Below are 18,203 nucleotides of genomic sequence, written 5' to 3'. Positions count from 1 at the left end.
GATTAGGTTACATATTTATCATAGTTATGCCAAAAGTGATACAATCATTGTCAGCTGAGTATGAAAACTTTGTAATGAGAGTGAATGACTCATAAGGTATATATAAAGAGAAGATCCAGACATGTCACACTACATATAAAGAGAAGGCTACAGCTACAGATCAGAGTAACGTCCTGCACCGTGTGACAGAAGACAAGAGGATGGAAGCCAAACCTGCCCTGAAGCTTTACCATGTGCACGGGATGGATTCCAGGGGCTACCTGGACTCTTATTTTGAAGCAGAAAGTGTGTTCAGAGATGAGACAGTGGTGTTTATTATGGAGACGATGCACAGAGCATTAGCAACAGGTGCGTATTCAGTATAAATTGTTTCCTTAGCTATATATATATATATATATATATATATATATATATATATATATATATATATATATATATATATATATATATATATATATATATATAAACAGTAGCATGGTTATTGTAGCTTAACAAGTTGCTGTTATAGTGTACAGAGTAACTACAGTGCTCTTCAGCTCTGTGTAACTGGGAACAGGTGAAACGTTCGTCTGCAGCTAAAGTTATCAGAGCAACGCCACAAATTATATAGGGCTCAATTGAGACATGCTGGCTGGCCTGCGAGTTTCCAGAGCCCAGCAGGCAGGTAAAGGCCACCCCACAACACCCCACCTGAGTGAAATCCTGCCCATGTGCACAGCTGCAAATGCGTTCGCAGCTGTGCACACAGGGGGGAATCCATTTTTTAATCACTTACAGTTGCGCACGCAGGGGGGGTTTCTGAGTACCCAGAAAACCCCCTGGAATCTGAGGGTGCTAGTCTGAAAGCTGAGGGCCCCCTCTTTCCATGGGTACAAGAATTTAAAAAATCGGCCCTGGGGAACCGGAGATATCTGACTTCAAAGCAGTGGTCCCCATCCAAGTCTGTTAATTGCTCTTCCCAGTAAGATATTTCAGGTTCTATCTGACTTAGAGTTTTTCTGAGGGTATATTCCAGAAGCTGGGACTCTCCCCCTTTGAGCGACACTAGAAGCTGGTCTCTACTCCACCCAGAACTAGAGATATCAGCCTTCCAGCAGCTGGTTACTGCTCCAGCTCCACACACCTGGTATGTAGTTTTATATATTCGTGGGCAGATTGCTCTGCCTCCTAAACTCTGATCCTCTAGTTCCCAATAACATTTAGTAGGTGGGATGCTCTAGTTTTAAATTCCATTAAAAGCTAAGAAATCTAGTTCTGGGAACTGGAGATATCTGCAGTCAAGCAAGCTGTCCTCCCACCAAAAAATTATGAATAATAAGCCCACTCCACTATACAACCCTCCTCTGCATATTAAACATCCTCTACCACCCTGGAAGTTATGTATCAGATCCCCTTCATTCAGCCCAATGCCCTCTTCTCCCACCCCATCTCCCACCATCTGGGCAGTAAAGGTGTAATAAGTGGAAATTACTGATCCAGGCCCTACATGCAGAGAGGTTGATATAATACCCCCTACCACCCACGGGACATCAAAGCTTCCCCCACCCCTACTGCTGGAGGATCGGTAGGGGCCCCAATACATTGCTATGCCCAGGGGTCTGCACTGCTGTTATGTATATATATTTATATATATATATACATTTATTATTATTATTTATATACCTTTGGTCTATCTATAATACTTTAACTGACCCGGCATATACTGGGTCACCTAAGTGTCCATCTCCGTGCTTTGCTCCGCCCCTCTGGAAACCCCCTTCTGAAAATCCTGCGTTTGCCCCTGACTTACCATTGAATGGATTCCCCCCTGTTCGCAAGCGCCAAATAACTCTAGACTTACTCAGCACTGCAAATGTCATGGAGGGAAGGAGAGATACAGAAGGAATAAGTGGGAGAGAAAAAGAGGCGGAAAATGTGCAGCCAGGAGAGAGAGAATTGGGGCAAATAAGAGAGAGCATTTGTGTGTGTGAAAGAGAAAAAGAGAGAAAGGATAGATGGAAATGGGAAATAGAGTGTGAGAGAGAGAATGAAAAGGGGAAATTGGAGTGTTTCTGTGTATGAGAGACATACAGAGACAGTACATATGAAGAAATGGGAGTGGGTGTGTGTGTGTGTGTGTGTGTGTGTGTGTGTGCAGCTGTGGCATAATTATAGAGGGTACAGGGGATGCAATTGCTATAGGGCCCAGTGGCTCGGGGGGCAATCTCATGTCCCTTTTCATTTTGTACAATATACTGATGTGCAGGCAGTGGTTGTGCCACTGTCCTGTGCCCATCATTAGCAGTGCAATTGAAGTGCCTGCCCTGCAGTGCTGTTACTTTCGGTGACAGTGAGAGGAGCCCTGCACTGTCAGCACCAGTGAGCAGTAGAAGGAGCCCTGGTGCCACTACAGTGAAGTTGGGTGAACCAGGATCCCTGGTGCGAAATGGTGCAATTTTGTCAGTTGTCTAAAAAAAAAGTTACCATATTACATTTCATCCTATGATTCTATACTTTGCTTAATTTTTTAATTTGTCAGTTTTGTTGGCATAGTTATGCCCACTACTCCCTTCACTAAACCATAATGGGCTGATTATAGCCCTGAATATTATTATCATCAAGTCCAACCTTTTCTTAAATGTATTTATTGTGTCTGACATCACCATCACCTATAGGTAGGAATCCACCTCTCCACCAGTCTAAGCAGATGTCCTCGCCACTGCTTGGTGTGCAAAAGTATACTAGTGGGAATCAGCATGGAGTTGTGAAGGTTTGGTCATGTCAAACTAATCTAATTAGCTCCTATGAGAAAGTGAGTTGGATCTTAGACCATGTCATTGCAGTAGATGTGGTGAGTTGTGGTGAATAGAACATTTTCAAATTATTTCAAAAAGGTTTTATGTGGTGTACCTCAAGGTTCCATGCTGTGGCCACTTCTTGTGAATATATTTATTAATGACCTTGGCAATGGTTTAGTGAGCAAAGTTTCCATTTTGCAGGTGACACCAAGCTATGTAAAGTAATAAAATCAGATCAGGATGTAGTTTCTCTACAGAGGGACTTGAATAAACTGGATGAGGTTTACCATAGATAAATGTAAGGTTATGCATTTAGGGGTCAAAAATAAGCAGGCAATCTACAAATTAAATGGGGAAAATGAAGGAAAATCTTTAATGGAGAAGGAATAGGGGGGGTGCTCATTGACAATAAACTTACAGTAACTGCAGTGCTCAGTGTCAAGCAGTAGCTTGACAAGTATCAGCATGCATAAAAAGGGGCATAGAGGCGAGGGAAGACAATGTAATCTTACCACTATATAAATTATTGGTAGGGCCTCATCTTGAATACATTGTACAGTTCTGGGCACCACTACATAAAAAGAGATATCTTGGAACTAGAAAGGGTTTAGAGAAGGGCAACAAACTGGAAAGGCTTGCAAGGTTAGGCATGGAGTCATTGAGTTACAGGGACGTGCAGTGAGGTAAGTGGCTGAGGAGTACCAGAGCCAGATTTGCACACAATATATGAGCCATGGGGTACATGCCAGCATTATACACGTGTGCAGCAGTATATACTGCTGGAGATTCGCTGAGTTTTGATAAGAGATGTGCAGAAAAGGTAGCCAGGTGAGGCACTGCCTCACCTGCCAGAGTTTTAACTATAAAAATGATCGCAATAATAAAAGTTAAGAGTTTTTCATATATATATAATTTGTATTTTTGACATACTTTCTAAACTAAAAACTCCAGCTGTTGAGTTACGAGAAAAGGCTAGCCAGGTAAGGTATGGAGTCATTGAGTTATGATAAAAGGCTTGCCAGATTAGGTATGGAGTCATTGAGCTATGATGAAAGGCTAGCCAGGTTAGGTATGGTTACATCGGGCTATGGGGAAAGGCTAGCCAGGTTAGGTATGGATTCATTGAGTTATAATTAAAGGCTAGCCAGGTTAGGTATGGATTCATTGAGTTATAAGGAAAGGCTAGCCAGGTTAGGTATGGTTACATTGGGCTATGAGGAAAGGCTAGTAAGGTTAGGTATGGTTACATCGGGCTATGGGGAAAGGCTAGCCAGGATAGGTAGTGCGTCATCGCGTTATGAGGAAAATCTAGCCAATTTTGGCATGTTTATTTTAGAAAAGTGGCGTCTAAGGGGAGATATGATCACTATACACAAATACAGTAAGGACAGGTAAGATATGGAATACTCTGCCAGAGAAAGTTGTGATAGTAGGCTCAATTGATATGTTTAAGAAGGGGTTAGACACATTTTTAGTGAATAAGAGTATCCAGGGTTACAAATGTTAATTAATATGTATAGTAGTGGTGGTTGCTTCATCTGGATCATTTAGAAATAGAGACCACAGGAGATAGGGAATGCAGGAGATCCAATATAGGTTGAACTTGATGGACTGGTATCTTTTTTCAACCTCATTAACTATGTAAATATGTTACTATTAATATAACTTACTATTAACCCCTTGAGTGGTATGCCCGGAAATTATTATACTCACTATTATATACCATGAAACGTACATCATGAAATCCCTGTATTCAGTATGTGGCCAATGCTGGGACACACATTATCTTTCTTTACAGCTGACACACTATAACTATATAGAATATTACATCTGGGTCTTTCCTCACAGGCCGTATTAAAGGAGACACTTTGATTGACATCAGTATGGGACCATTAGTTCACCATCTCTTTGGAGCCTGTGAATATTTTAAGGAGATCACAATACTAAAACCAACAGACTCCTGTATCATGGAACTCAACAAATGGGTGAACACACACACAGGGGCATTTGATTGGACTCATGCATCTAAGATCGTTACCGAGTTGGCAGGTATCAGGTAAAATATGATTCTAATCATGTGAGAACATAAAGTATAAGTCACCTGAAATTATTATAATAACGTAACATTAAAGATAATTGATATAGGTTTGTTTTGGAGATGATAATAGTTCATTTTCCCATGTTGTGGCTGGAATTCATCCAGATCCTACGGTTCCAATTGTGCATATACAGATGTGTCCTCATAGGTTGTTGCTCTAGTCTTGCCATTAAGAACCTGTGGGTCATTGGACATAGGGGGGGGGGGATGTTGTCAAGCCTGAGGGTTTAGGCTGACCCTGGGAGGCCTCAGATGTAAGGGTAGATGAATACATAAACCTAATCGCCCTCAGAGGATGCTTAGACATACACAATGAGGACTCTCTGGTACTGATGTTGAACGAATTATCAGCATTGTTCAACTGTGGTACTGAAGAATAGATGATGCAAGACTGTGAATCGAGGTTGAACAAAGAATTGATGGTATAGCTGAAGAGTATATGCTGACGTATTGAAGAATAGATGTTGGATGAACAATCATTGGTGCAGCTGAAGAATTGAAGAACTGAAGAACTGAAGAATTGATGTTGGATGAACAATTGATGATAGCACTGAATATACTCTATATTGAAGAAATGCTGAAGCATACGAACAAGTCATAATAGATGCTGGTCTCTTTACGATATGGATGGCTAGCACAGGAGCTGGAATCCTGGAGAGCGGAAGCACACATCCATCTGCAGTGAAGACGATTGAAGCACTTATGATTTGCATCAGTTTTCACAGCATACTTATCCCCACAGGTGGAAGGGCATTGGTTAAGCAATTAGGCTGGAAGCATGCTGGCGAGGCGAGGATTGGGTGACTTCTGCCAAGATGGCCTTGCCCAGACCAGCCTGTGGAGTGAAAGTATGTTTGTTAATGGTGTCGCTGTGGCCTACTGTGATGATGGTGACATGAAGCAATGGCAGCGGCTCCGGAGACTGCAGGAGACCAGACGCTGACACTGGAAGAGTTGAGGTGACAATCTGCATTTTAGCAATACACTGGAGACTGGATGCAGACAGACACTGTACGTCGAATGGAATCCAGGCCTAACACACTGAGACATTCTGAGATGGCAAATACAAGGTAAACATTATTGTTTAGTTTCCCGGATCATGACAGGGGTATTCATTGTTGGGAGCTATTTCCGACAGGGTAATAGTACCCACTGCATATTCAATGCTGTCAGAAAGGTGGTGTTCGACAAAGCAAATCCGACTTTAAAACAAGTTGGATCTGTTTAGACAGAAAGAAGTGTGACTTTTTCACCGACATGCCCACTTTTGGCCACTCAACAGTCAGAACATTAAATTCCACCTATCGAATTGCAGGCAAGCGGAAAGAAAACAGTCCGTGATTCTTATTGTATGGGACTTTCCAACAGTCAGAACCCACCATCAACTACTTCCCATAATGTCTGAGAGACCACAATGTTAAACACACATCTTATTCACTTGACTGGAATAAACATACAGTATGTGAAATGTCCAAATGCAGGAATGTGTTACAGGTACCTGGCCAAGTGGTATTCTATATGCTGGTGCTGCCTCGCTTTCTTGAATGGTGTAGAGAGAACTTTATCTTGCTGTTGAAGCCCCCTGGGATTAATGTTGGGGTCTGTCACTGCCAACATCACTCCAAAATTATGCAACAAAATGCATTTTAACACAATTAGTGTAACGTGCGTGGGTGTAAGCAATGGTAGTGTTGGGCTGAGCCCTCAGCCGGGACCGCTGTTTAGAACGGCCACGGCGAAGCCCTATGCTAACTCCGTCCCAGGCAGGTGACCGCAGGCTGTAGAGTACTAGCCTTCTCCTTTAGTCGCCGCGTTCGAAGGAGCGAGTTAAGCCCGCTCCAACCTCGATGCAACCAGGTTTTAAGATGTGACAAACCCACGGCGACTGTCAGGGACTGGACCAAAGGGAGGATCTAACTAATAGGGTCTACCTGAACTAAACAGCCTAACTAACGGCACCAGGCAAAGGACGGAGAGCGTGACCAAGTCACAGACACCGGAGCAAATAATAAAGGGGTGCCACCAAACAAAATACACGCCTACACAAAATGGTACACTTAAAATATCGGTACCCCAAAACGGGCGTGAACCCACTAACGTGAGCCTCTCCGAGCCCCAGAGAGCTGGGCAGAGACAATAACAAAAACGAGTAACGATAATGGTCAGCTTGTCTGCAGAAATGAAAGGTAAAGAACCAGGCTCCACTGGAGCACTTACGTGACCAGACCGGACCCTCCGGCAGCACAAGATGATAATGTGCCCGCCAGGAGTGACTTGGCAGGACCAGATGAGAATATCGCTGACCAAGATGGATCCGGACCAGGAATGGAGAATGACCACAGCAAGAAGGCAGCTGGACCACGGCTGAACCACGGCTGCAAGACGGCTGAGAATCAAATGGGGCAAGTTGGACCGGGACAGCAGAGAGCAACAGGCCCTCTAGAGGGAACAATATAGTGGCGGGGCTGTTCTGGGCCAGCTACCTTAAAAGGGATGCACTGGCCAATCGGCCTCTGCCGTTGGACCAGGCCCCCAGCAAGCCTTAATCTAAAATCAGCTGGCCGGGCGCGCGCCGGGCGGACGTGTGCCTGCCTGTCCGGACACCGCCGGTCGGAAGTGCCCGGACCGCCCTTGTGAGGGCCCCGGGTCGCTGCTGCGGCGGTGCCACAAGAGAAGAACTGTCAGCGCAGCTGACAATGAGTCTGGAGCGCTAGGGGTAGTAGTTGTGTGCTGTGTACACCAGCAGCCACATGGTGGGGGGATGCCGCCCTCCAATATACTAAAGAACAAGAATAATACTGTAAGGTGCTAGGCGTACACTAAGAAACCAATTTGATAAAGATTTATAGAAATTTATTCAAAACAGCATCATAGTTCATAAACGCATGCATATAAACACAAAAACATAAAAATAATAAAATAGAGAGTCTGAACACGTATGATAATCTTGCCTTAAAGTGGCTATAAGTCAATGGGGCTAGAGCTCTTATATATTGTTTCCAGATGAACATATGCACACAGTACTCACAGACGCAACTGCTTCTCCAGTATTGAGCTGAAACACCTGATCTCTGGCCAGGTCGTGCTGGCGGTTGCGCGGTGTCTGGAATTTGAAGCTGTGCCACTTGTGCGACCAGCAGCACATTAAACCAGTGGTCTGACAACCAGCCACCCCCACCATTGGCAATAGCCAAGAGCAGAGGACACTGCAGACATCGGGACCCGGATCCCGGGCTCCTGCTACTAGCATTATAAAAACTGTGGATGTGTGAGTAACATCTTATACAAAATACCATTACGCTTAATATATTGGGAGGACCATCAATAACATATGTTAATCTGTAAACAATATATAAGAGCTCGAGCCCCATTGAATTTTAATTTTTGGTACTTGTTTCCTAGCACGGCCACACCGATTAGCATCGGGATGGTCGTGTCGGAAAAATCGCGTCGGTCGCATCGCATGCGATTTGGTCGCATGCGATGCGACCGATGCGATACGATTTTTACATTGGATCCAATGTAAAATGGTCCCTGGGACCCGATTTTACATAGGATTCAATGTAAAATAGCCCCCAGACCCCAATTTCAGCACCCCTGATAGTTAAAATGGCCACTCATTGGTAACGCCACAACACGATTGACGCTAACCCGAAGCGTGGCGAGCGCAGCAAGCCCGCAAGGGGCGGCGGTGCGCGTCCTCCGACCTTTTCATACCCCTACTATCCACGTCGGCGTGGAGTTGAGAATAGAATAGTGTGGCGAGCGCAGCGAGCCACCGAGCCCGAAGCGTGGCGAGCGCAGCGAGCCCCGCGAGGGGACGCGGATACCTGTGAAGCCCGCGAGGGGACGCGGATACCTGTGAAGGTATCCACGTCCCCTCGCGGGGCTCGCTGCGCTCTCGCCATGCTTCGGGCTCGGTGGCTCGCTGCGCTCGCCACACTATTCTATTCTCAACTCCACGCCGACGTGGATAGTAGGGGTATGAAAAGGTCGGAGGACGCGCACCGCCGCCCCTCGCGGGCTCGCTGCGCTCGCCACGCTTCGGGTTGGCGTCAATAGTGGGGTGGCGTTTACAATGTGGGGGCATGACGGGGCCATATACAATGAGAAATGGCCCATATTGGCCTCTTTCCCATTGATTACTATGTGAAGATGGACTTAATCAAGTCCATCTTATCTTGTGCCATTATAATGGCACAAGACCGACACGACCGACGCGATTTCAATGTTAAAAATATTTTAACATTGAAGCCTATGGAGAAATCGGGTCCATCGCGTCGGTCGCGTCGTGTGCCATGTTAAGGCACACGACGCGACCGACGCGATGGACCCGATGGACGCGATTTCTCCATAGGCTTCAATGTTAAAATATTTTTAGCATTGAAGCCTGTCCGGTTCCGGCAGCGGCATGTGAAGCAGCCTGAGAAAGAGCTCCGCTGCCAGACCAGCTCGCGAACACTTATCACGGCTATCATAGCCTCCAGAAACAACCGCCTCTGAACCCCCGGCACCCAGTGACACCCCAGCACGCATGGAAAGACCCGCAGCGGAGATGCCCGGCACCAGAAACCGTGCAACGAAAACGAAACCGGCAGCGCCTGCCACATCCAAGATGGCGGCGACCGCAGACCTCACGCGGGCATAGGGCGCGAAGCTATCCCCCGCACAGCAGCACTCCAAGTCTGCCACCTTCCCAGTGCTTGACATCGGGACAGAGGACCCGCTATCTGCCTCCCCAACCCCGGAAAGCAAGGTACCATTACGCGCAGAAGACCCAGTTACATATGGCGATATGGTCAGCGCCATCAGGGCTGCAATAGCCCCCTTGCTGCAAGAGCAGACTAACAATATTAATAAGCAACTAGCACAGTTGCAACAACGGGTAGGGGAGACAGAGTTCAGAGTGGGAGAATGCTTTCAAGATGTGGCAGAATTAAAACCCACAGTCAAGCAGCATTCAAAGGACTTACTGTACTTGTATAATAAAGTCCAAGACTTAGAAAACAGATCCAGGAGGCTGAACCTGAAAATAGTGGGACTCCCAGAATCACTGAAGGGGAATGATCTCTTCCAGTTTATTAAAAACAAGCTACCTGAATTACTCAATATACAGGACAGGTGTTCTGATATGGTGATCGAACGTGCCCACAGACTAGGCCCATTGCGGCCACAAGAGGGCGCAAGGCCCAGAACGGTCATATTTAAAACACTTAACTTCCTCCACAAGGAATTAATATGGACAATGTCACGCAGGCACAGAGACCTCACATGGGAGGGCCACCGCATACTTATTTTCCAGGACTACACTGCGGAACTAACCAGACAAAGAAAGGAATTCTCGCCAGTGTGCTCCCACCTAATAAAACTGGAACGCAAGTTTGCATTAATGTATCCTGCAAAACTCAGGATCTATGACGGAGCTAATTACAAAGATTTCATGTCGGCTAAAGACGCGGAAAGGTTTCTGCTAGAGGAACACTCCCAAGATCAACACAGTAACCACATGTCGGATTGTGAATAATGCACAGATAGGATTGCATGAGCGGACTCTATATGAATAAGACTACCTGAAGCAGAGGCAACCTATCTCCATCCTGCAAAGCAGTCACACCAAAGACACCATCATAAAATAAAATGAGTGTCATTTAACTCTAATCAGTCCCCTTGAAAAGTTGGGACATATGGCAAGACAAGGTTGTAAAACTATTTTATACTAAGAGACATATACTTAGTTATTGTTATTAAGTGAGCTGGTGGGCGAAGGAGCCTACAAGAAATTGATGCGAAGTGAGATGGGCCCATCTCACCTTTTCTTCCACGGAAGCACGCCAATATGGCTAGATATTGATTTAATTTTGTTCTTCTTTCCATACCCAAATCTTCCCACCCCCTCTGTCCCAATCCACCCTCCCCTCACCAGAGTGTGTGACCACCTAATGACAAAGGTATTGATGTTGGTTTATGTTCAAACTGCTGTACTTATGGATAAAATTGCTGAGTTTGGGCTATGGCTCTTAATATAGCGAGCTGGAATGTGGGAGGGATTAACTCCCCAATTAAAAGAAAAAGAATGCTTGTTCATTTAAATAAGCTGCATATCGATCTAGTATGTATACAAGAAACGCATTTAATGCCCCAGGAGGTACTAAAACTTAATATGTTAAAGTGGAAGCTATTAGCATCCTCCTCGTACACCTCAAAGGCGAGGGGTGTGGTAATACTGGTTAAAAGTAATATTGACATAGAAGTGACTAAAGTTATATCTGATCCTCAAGGCAGATTTGTGTTATGCATAATGAAATACGAACAGCAAGAATTTGTATGTATAAATGTTTATGCCCCCAACCAGTACTCTAACCCTTTCTTCAGACAGTTGATTAAGATATTGACCCCTTACCTACATGTCCCACTCATCATTTGCGGAGACATGAATCTTGTATCATCAAATATATTAGACAGACAAGCCCACCCCACCAACACACGTAAACTCCCGAAGTTTGGTATACCCAAATTCTGCGAACAACTACAACTGCTGGATGCATGGAGGGTACTACACCCTACAGACCAAAATTACACTTGTCTATCCGCATCCACAGGCAGAATGTCACGAATTGACTACATTCTCCTATCACACTACCTGCTGCCCAAAATAGAACACATAGAAATCTCCCCAATAGTGATCTCAGATCACGCAGTAGTTTATATGAAAATTCATTTTAACAAGAAAAACCACACAACCACAACATGGAGGTGCCCCTACACCTTAGCGACCTCTGTTCATCTGAGAAATACAGTCAAATTAGCTTGGGATAACTACTCCACAGACAATGCAGAGACGGAGAGGGCAGACCCCCTGCTGTTCTGGCAGGCCTCAAAAGCCACAATCAGAGGGGAAATAATCTCTCAGACGGCACATCAAAAAAAAAACAGTAAAAAGGGACTTCTTACAAGCCCAACTAAGATTAGGAGACGCCTTCAGAGACTTTAGGGCGGCCCCCTCTCCAGCCTCAAGGGCCACATACTTGAAAGAAAAGGGAACTTATGAAAGCCTGATAGAGAAAACAGAGTCAATATATACACACACTAAACGAGCTAGATTTCATAGGTTCGGGAATAAATCTAGCAAACTCCTATCCTCCCTCCTTCAGGGACAAAGAGCCCCGGCAACAATAAGACCACTGCGCAAAAAAGATAACACATTATCGACATCCACTACCCAAACAGCTAAAGTGCTTTGCGATTACTATACAGAGTTATATTCCAAACCCAACTCCAGTCAAGAAAATTCAAATAAATTCTGGGATGGCCTCAACACACCCAAACTCTCCGAAACGGACTCATACTCTCGCCCAACCTATAACACAACAAGAGGTAGCATGGGCCATCTCTACTCTTAAATTAGGCAAGGCTCCCGGCCCAGATGGCCTAACTCCAGAGTACTATAAATTATTGTCGGCTAAACTAATTCCAGTACTCACTAAGGTTTTCAACTCCATTCTCTCTTCTAGGACTTTACCCAGACATTTCAACGCAGCCACCCTCAGAGTGCTCCCAAAGCCAGGCAGAGATCTATCCCTACCAAGCTCATACAGGCCAATCTCACTATTGAACATAGATTACAAATTACTCATGAAAATACTAGCCGAAAGACTCAAAATAATCCTCCCCAAACTGATTCACATAGACCAAACGGGATTTGTTATGGGGCGAAACTCAGTAGTCAACATAAGACGAGTATTGGCAGCAATTCAGGAGTCCCAGTGTGCCGTGTCGCAGGACCCGAAGGCAATCCTATCTTTGGACGCTGAGAAGGCCTTCGACATGGTACACTGGGACCACCTGCACCATACATTGAGATGTTTTGCTTTCCCAGAGACCTTTATAGACTTAATCTCAACGATGTATGAGGGAGCGTCTTCTAGGATCGTATGCAATGGCGAGCTGTCGGAACCTTTTCCCATCTTGAGGGGGACAAGGCAGGGATGCCCCCTCTCCCCATTGTTATTTGCAATAGCTCTGGAACCGCTTGCTATATCCCTGAGAGAATCTCCTGAATTCCAAGGAATTAAAATCCGCCAAATAGATCTCCGCGTATCTTTATTCGCGGATGACATGCTCTTATTTTTGTCACATCCGCAGCACTCCATTCCATTGATATTTAAGATGCTACAGGATTTCGGCAGCTTTTCAGGGTACAAGGTCAATATAGAGAAATCCGAATTATTACCCCTGACAGGCCCACCCCCATCCTTTGCACCCACAGACTCCCTACACTCAATTAAAATCCAAAAGTCACACATAAAATACCTCGGCATCCAAATTCCCAGCAAACTAAATGACCTGTACAAAAAAAATTTCCCCCCAACTATAGAAAAAATTATAAAAACTCTTCAGGACTGGACCTCCCTCCCATTGTCCCTTTTGGGTAGGGTGGAGGTAGTAAAATCAGTTATTTTCCCCAGAATAATGTACCCAATGCAGATGCTCCCAACCAAAATACTACCTACAGACATTAAAAAACTGACACAGGCTTGTTCCAAATTCATATGGAACGGGAAAAAACCGAGGATATCAGCAGAAAAGCTAAAGTTATCCAAAACTAATGGAGGACTAGGTCTTCCGGATATTCAAAACTATTCATGCTCCCTACTGGCCCGCTTTGCAATGGGGTGGTTACAGGAAGCAGACTTTTTCTCTCTATATGAATTGGACAAAGCCATTTTATACCCTTACTCACCCAGAGCATTAATGCATCTAGCAGAAAAACAAATCCCAACCCAAATCTATAAGAACCCATTGTTCCAGGATATACACAAGGCCTGGCACATTGTGTGCTCCAAAACCGATTTAGACCCAAAAGCGACAGAGTGGATCCCCATATGTGGCAACCCATTATTCCCACCAGGGGTAAACAGCCCCATCTTTAACAGAATAGAAAATAAAGGCCTGAAACTGGTATCCCAGGTTTTTGACCCGGGTGGCAAAGTCCTCCCATTCTCCCACCTTCAGCAGAAATACGGTTTGCCCAGTAATGCCTTATTCCAGATTATCCAATTACAACACTTCGCCTCGTCACTCCCCATCCAAAATATGATAGCCTCTTCCCATTCAATACTCCATTCGTGGGTCTCGAAACTCCAGAATGACTCCTTTAAAATAAAACTCATATACTCAGAGTTGCAGAAAAAAGATTTATTAGAGCTGCAGGAAAAAACCATAACATCATGGAGAAAAGACATCCCACAGGTCCAAATAGATGATATATATAAATACTATGAGATCTCGATGAAAACCCTTCAATCAGCAACTATGCAAGAAACACACTACAAATTCATACATAGAGCATTCTTATCACAGAAACAGCGCAGCTACTTTGATCCCGCAGAGACAGGAAGATGTTTGAAATGTGGGTACCACTCGGCATCCTTTTTCCACAATTTCTGGACCTGCGGGAACATAAAAAAGTTCTGGAATAAAATACTGTATTACCTGGACAACAACCTGTCTCTGAAACTTAGCCTCCTTCAAGTACCGATACTATTTCTCAATTTTGATGCATGGCAACTAGAGGCAAACAAAAGCCAACTTATACCATTCCTAACGATTTTGTTCACAGTGGCGAAAAAGGTGATCCTAAAGTCCTGGATCAACAATCACAAACCCAGCATCTCAGAGGTGGAGGAAATGTTGAATGGCTACATGTCTTTTGACAGGTACAATTCCATCCATTCCTCACACTCTATCTCAACTTCCTTTCTGAGAAAGTGGGAACCTTATATCCGGTCTAAACCTCTGGCCACTCAGAACAAAATCCTGGAGACATTAGACATACATATGGCCTGAACCCAAATAAACATTAACCGATATAGCCCCATTATGGTCAATCACACACTGAAACTGCCGATGATTATACACCTACGCCCCTCAAAAAGCTTAAGTAATTATAAGAGACATTTAGACATGATAAAGCACAGCAGGAAAAACAACCCCGGGTAACGCACTCTCTACACCAACCCCCCCCCCCCCCTACCCCCCCTCTCTTCCCTCCCCCCCCCTTTTACCCTCTGTTGTTATTTTTGTTATAGTTAAAGATTAGATACATTCTTTGTACCATACGGTTAAATTAAATCATAAGCATGATCCCTAAGGAATGGACCCATATCCCAATCCGATGCAGGAAACCGCAATTGAATTAAAGGTCAGCTGGCTGACCAACAATTACCTGTCATCTCTCCAAACACAGCGGAGACGAAAAGGATCAAAGAACTCTCTCCTTTCCCGTCGGGACATGTGAATAGAAAAATATGTTAACACTTACCTGTAAACCGGGTGGTATGTTTCCCCACCACATGTAAATGTGATGTAATGTTAATTTGCCTGTTATTTATTCGAGAAAATTGAATAAAAATATTTTTCAAAAAAAACCATTGAAGCCTATGGAGAATCGGGTCCATCGCGTCGGTCGCGTCGTGTGCCTTATTAAAGGCACACGACCGACGCGATGGACCCGATTTTCCATTTGCCGGTAAAATGGACCTGATTTGAAAGAAAATCGGGTCCATCGTGGGCATCGTGTGCCTTAAAGTTAAGGCACACGACCAAGAAGATTGTGGCCGTGCTAGGAAACAAGTACCTAATTTTTATTTATTTTTTAATTTAGTAGTATTAGTTCATTAAAAGTAGTAGCAGGGGAACAACAAATCCCTTCCCTGGCAGTGGTGGATTTTACCTATGGGCGACAAGACTGTAGCCCCCAATAAAAAGCCAACACCCAGCTCAGCGTTAAAGAAGCCAGATGCCGTCTGTGAGATTGCACTGGCCAGTCTACCTGCCAGTCACCCACATGACAGGAAGTCCCATTGGAAGGTGTTCCCTCCTTCTGGGACAGCCAGTTTGGGCTGCGAAAAGCAGAGACTTTTAGGAAGCCACTGCCTGCCTTATCGTGGAGCCAGTGGCGTAACTACTGTAAGACAGCCCCAGCTGCCACTTGGGGGAGCAAGCCGCAGCGGGGTCTATGTGGGCGCCGGCACCAGCTCGACGCGCTGCCATGCTGCTGCCTGCCGCTGCCCACTGGCTGAGCACTGGAGGCAAGTCAGCCACAGCGCAAGTGCGGCCATGGCAGAGACGACAAATCCCCCCACTGATTCAATTGACTGTACACAGAGCCAGCTATTGGCTACTGTGTACAGGATGGGCGGGCGGATGGGCGTGCTAGGGCAGCCTGGGATGCGTTGGAGCCGAGGGAAGCAGCCGGTCTCTCTTCCTCTCTCCTGCTTCAGCTTCTCCGTTATGCGTGTGATGTCATCACGTCACACGCTGGGGAAAAACGCTGCAACCATGGGGGGGGCTTCACAAACTTTTTGGCAGGAGAAAGCAAAATTTATAGTTATGCCACTGTGTGCAGCCATAGCTGGCTTCTATGGGCTGCAGCCAATGCAGGGCCTGGTAAATGTGCAATGCCTGGCGCATGTCAACTGTTTTGTACATGTACCAGGATCAGTGGAGGGGACCCTGAATGGTGGTTGTATATGTCCTGGTCAGTGGAGGGGACCCTGAATGGTGGAGACCAGGCTGTGCAACCAGCGCCAGTCCCCTCTTACACCCAGGTAAGAAACTATTCTGATCTCTACATGTGCACTTAGGGATTTATAGGGATCCCGGCACCGGACTTCTGACCAGCATTGGTATTCTGACTGCCAGCATCCTGAATTCTGGTATGTATACTGGATCCCCCTGTAGTTCCCTAGGACCTATCCAAGACTACACTACCTTTGTTCACCAAATGTGTGCAGTATATCTTTTAAAAATATGAAGGTTGGAGACACCAACGTTCTTGCTGGCACAGGGCTCCAGAATAGAGGTGCATCTAGCAGTGATGCTAGGGGGCACCAGACAATAGCTTGCCTAGGGCATTAAATTGGTTAGGGTCAGCTCTGCAACAAGCCAGTTGTGCTATATGACATATGAATGCAACAAGAATGAAGACACATCTGTAACAATTGAGAAAAGTAAGATCTCTTACACATTAAGAACACCTAAGAAAGCAGAGATCACTCTACTGCTTCACAAAAGTAATTGATACTTACGAGTCCCTGCTCTCTGAGATGATTTATTGTGTGGCAAAAGTATAGAAATTCTGCGAGGACACTTGGACATATTGTGTTCTTTACAGTCATTTTTCTTTTTAGTGCTGAAGAACAAGAAAAGGAAGAAAAGTTCAAGGAGACAATTACACGCATTATGAAATGTGACCTTAGCAAAGAGAATCTCACAGACCCTGTGGTGTTACCACAAGCCGACTGTCTAGTGACTGGGGTGATGCTGGATGTGGTTAGTCAGGACCAAGAAGATTACATCAGAAACCTGAGGAAGATGTCAAAGCTGCTTAAACCTGGGGGATACTTTATTGTAATTGGTACCTTAAATGCCACATATTACACTGCTGGTGACCATAGGCTGCATGCATTGAATTACGGTGAAAGTTTTTTACAAAAGACCCTCACAGATGAAGGATTTCTAATAAGATCCTGTGAGTTACTTGATAGAAAGGTAGAGAGCGATCTCACAGATTATAAACAGCTGATGGTTCTATCAGCTGTTAAGGGGGATATATAGGATGTGGGTGGAGGCCATTGTCTGGATGATTCCTTCAAATGCTTCCTAATAACAACTGATCTACTCTAGGGGTACTTGTGTAATATCTGGGCGCCCGATTATTTGATTGTATGCAGGCATACAATCAGATGCGATGCGACGTGATTTTCGGCAAAATCGCATCGCATCGCGACCGAATCGCATGCGATGCGATAGATGCGATTTTCCATAGGATTCAATGTTAAAATGGTCCTGTTCATTACCCCACTATCCAAGTGGGTATAGAGTTGATTTTATATAGCGTGGCGAGCGCAGCGAGCCACCAAGCCCGAATCATAGCGAGGGTACGCGGATTACTTAAAATGTATTCCGCGTCCCCTCGCGGGGCACGCTACGCTCGCCACGCTTCGGGCTCAGTGGCTCGCTGCGCTCACCACGCTATATAAAATCAAGGTACTCTTTACCTAGAACGGCGCCCGCGATTAGAATCGCGGGCGTCGGGGGTAAAAAATCGCGGTCATCGCGGTCATCGCGGGTAAATCGCGGGTACATAAAAATCACCGCGATTTTCCCATAGGGAACAATGTTAAAAAGCCTGATTGACCGCGATTTTACTTTAAAATGCCTCAATGCCCGCGATTTTCACATAGGAATCAATGTTAAATGGGCTACAGAGCCCAAATAGGCACAATTAACCCTTAAATGTCACCCCAATTTTTGTACGCCACCCC

General features: G+C 45.2%; 1 protein-coding gene across 1 annotated transcript; it reads left to right on the top strand.

The window, feature by feature from the left end:
- The first annotated feature begins 200 nt into the window (after positions 1 to 200).
- On the top strand, positions 201 to 17,493 carry LOC146041632 (nicotinamide N-methyltransferase-like). The gene is made up of 3 exons (XM_083161567.1): positions 201 to 348; positions 4,626 to 4,833; positions 17,067 to 17,493. Exons 1-3 carry the CDS (start codon positions 201 to 203, stop codon positions 17,491 to 17,493), a joined length of 783 nt encoding a protein of 260 aa, XP_083017693.1.
- The last annotated feature ends 710 nt before the right edge of the window (positions 17,494 to 18,203 follow it).

The sequence above is a fragment of the Crinia signifera genome, chromosome 19, assembly GCF_055691185.1.
Source record: "Crinia signifera chromosome 19, ASM5569118v1, whole genome shotgun sequence".
Classification (NCBI taxonomy): Eukaryota; Metazoa; Chordata; class Amphibia; order Anura; family Myobatrachidae; genus Crinia; species Crinia signifera.
This window is presented reverse-complemented; position numbering and strand designations above follow the sequence as displayed.

What these genes read in the sequence shown, in the direction of transcription:
- LOC146041632 (XM_083161567.1), top strand. Translation starts at nt 201, where the DNA reads ATGGAAGCCAAACCTGCCCTGAAGCTTTACCATGTGCACGGGATGGAT. An exon ending in GCACAGAGCATTAGCAACAG is followed by an intron (nt 349 to 4,625) that starts GTGCGTATTCAG and finishes CTTTCCTCACAG; the next exon opens with GCCGTATTAAAGGAGACACT. An exon ending in ACCGAGTTGGCAGGTATCAG is followed by an intron (nt 4,834 to 17,066) that starts GTAAAATATGAT and finishes TTTTCTTTTTAG; the next exon opens with TGCTGAAGAACAAGAAAAGG.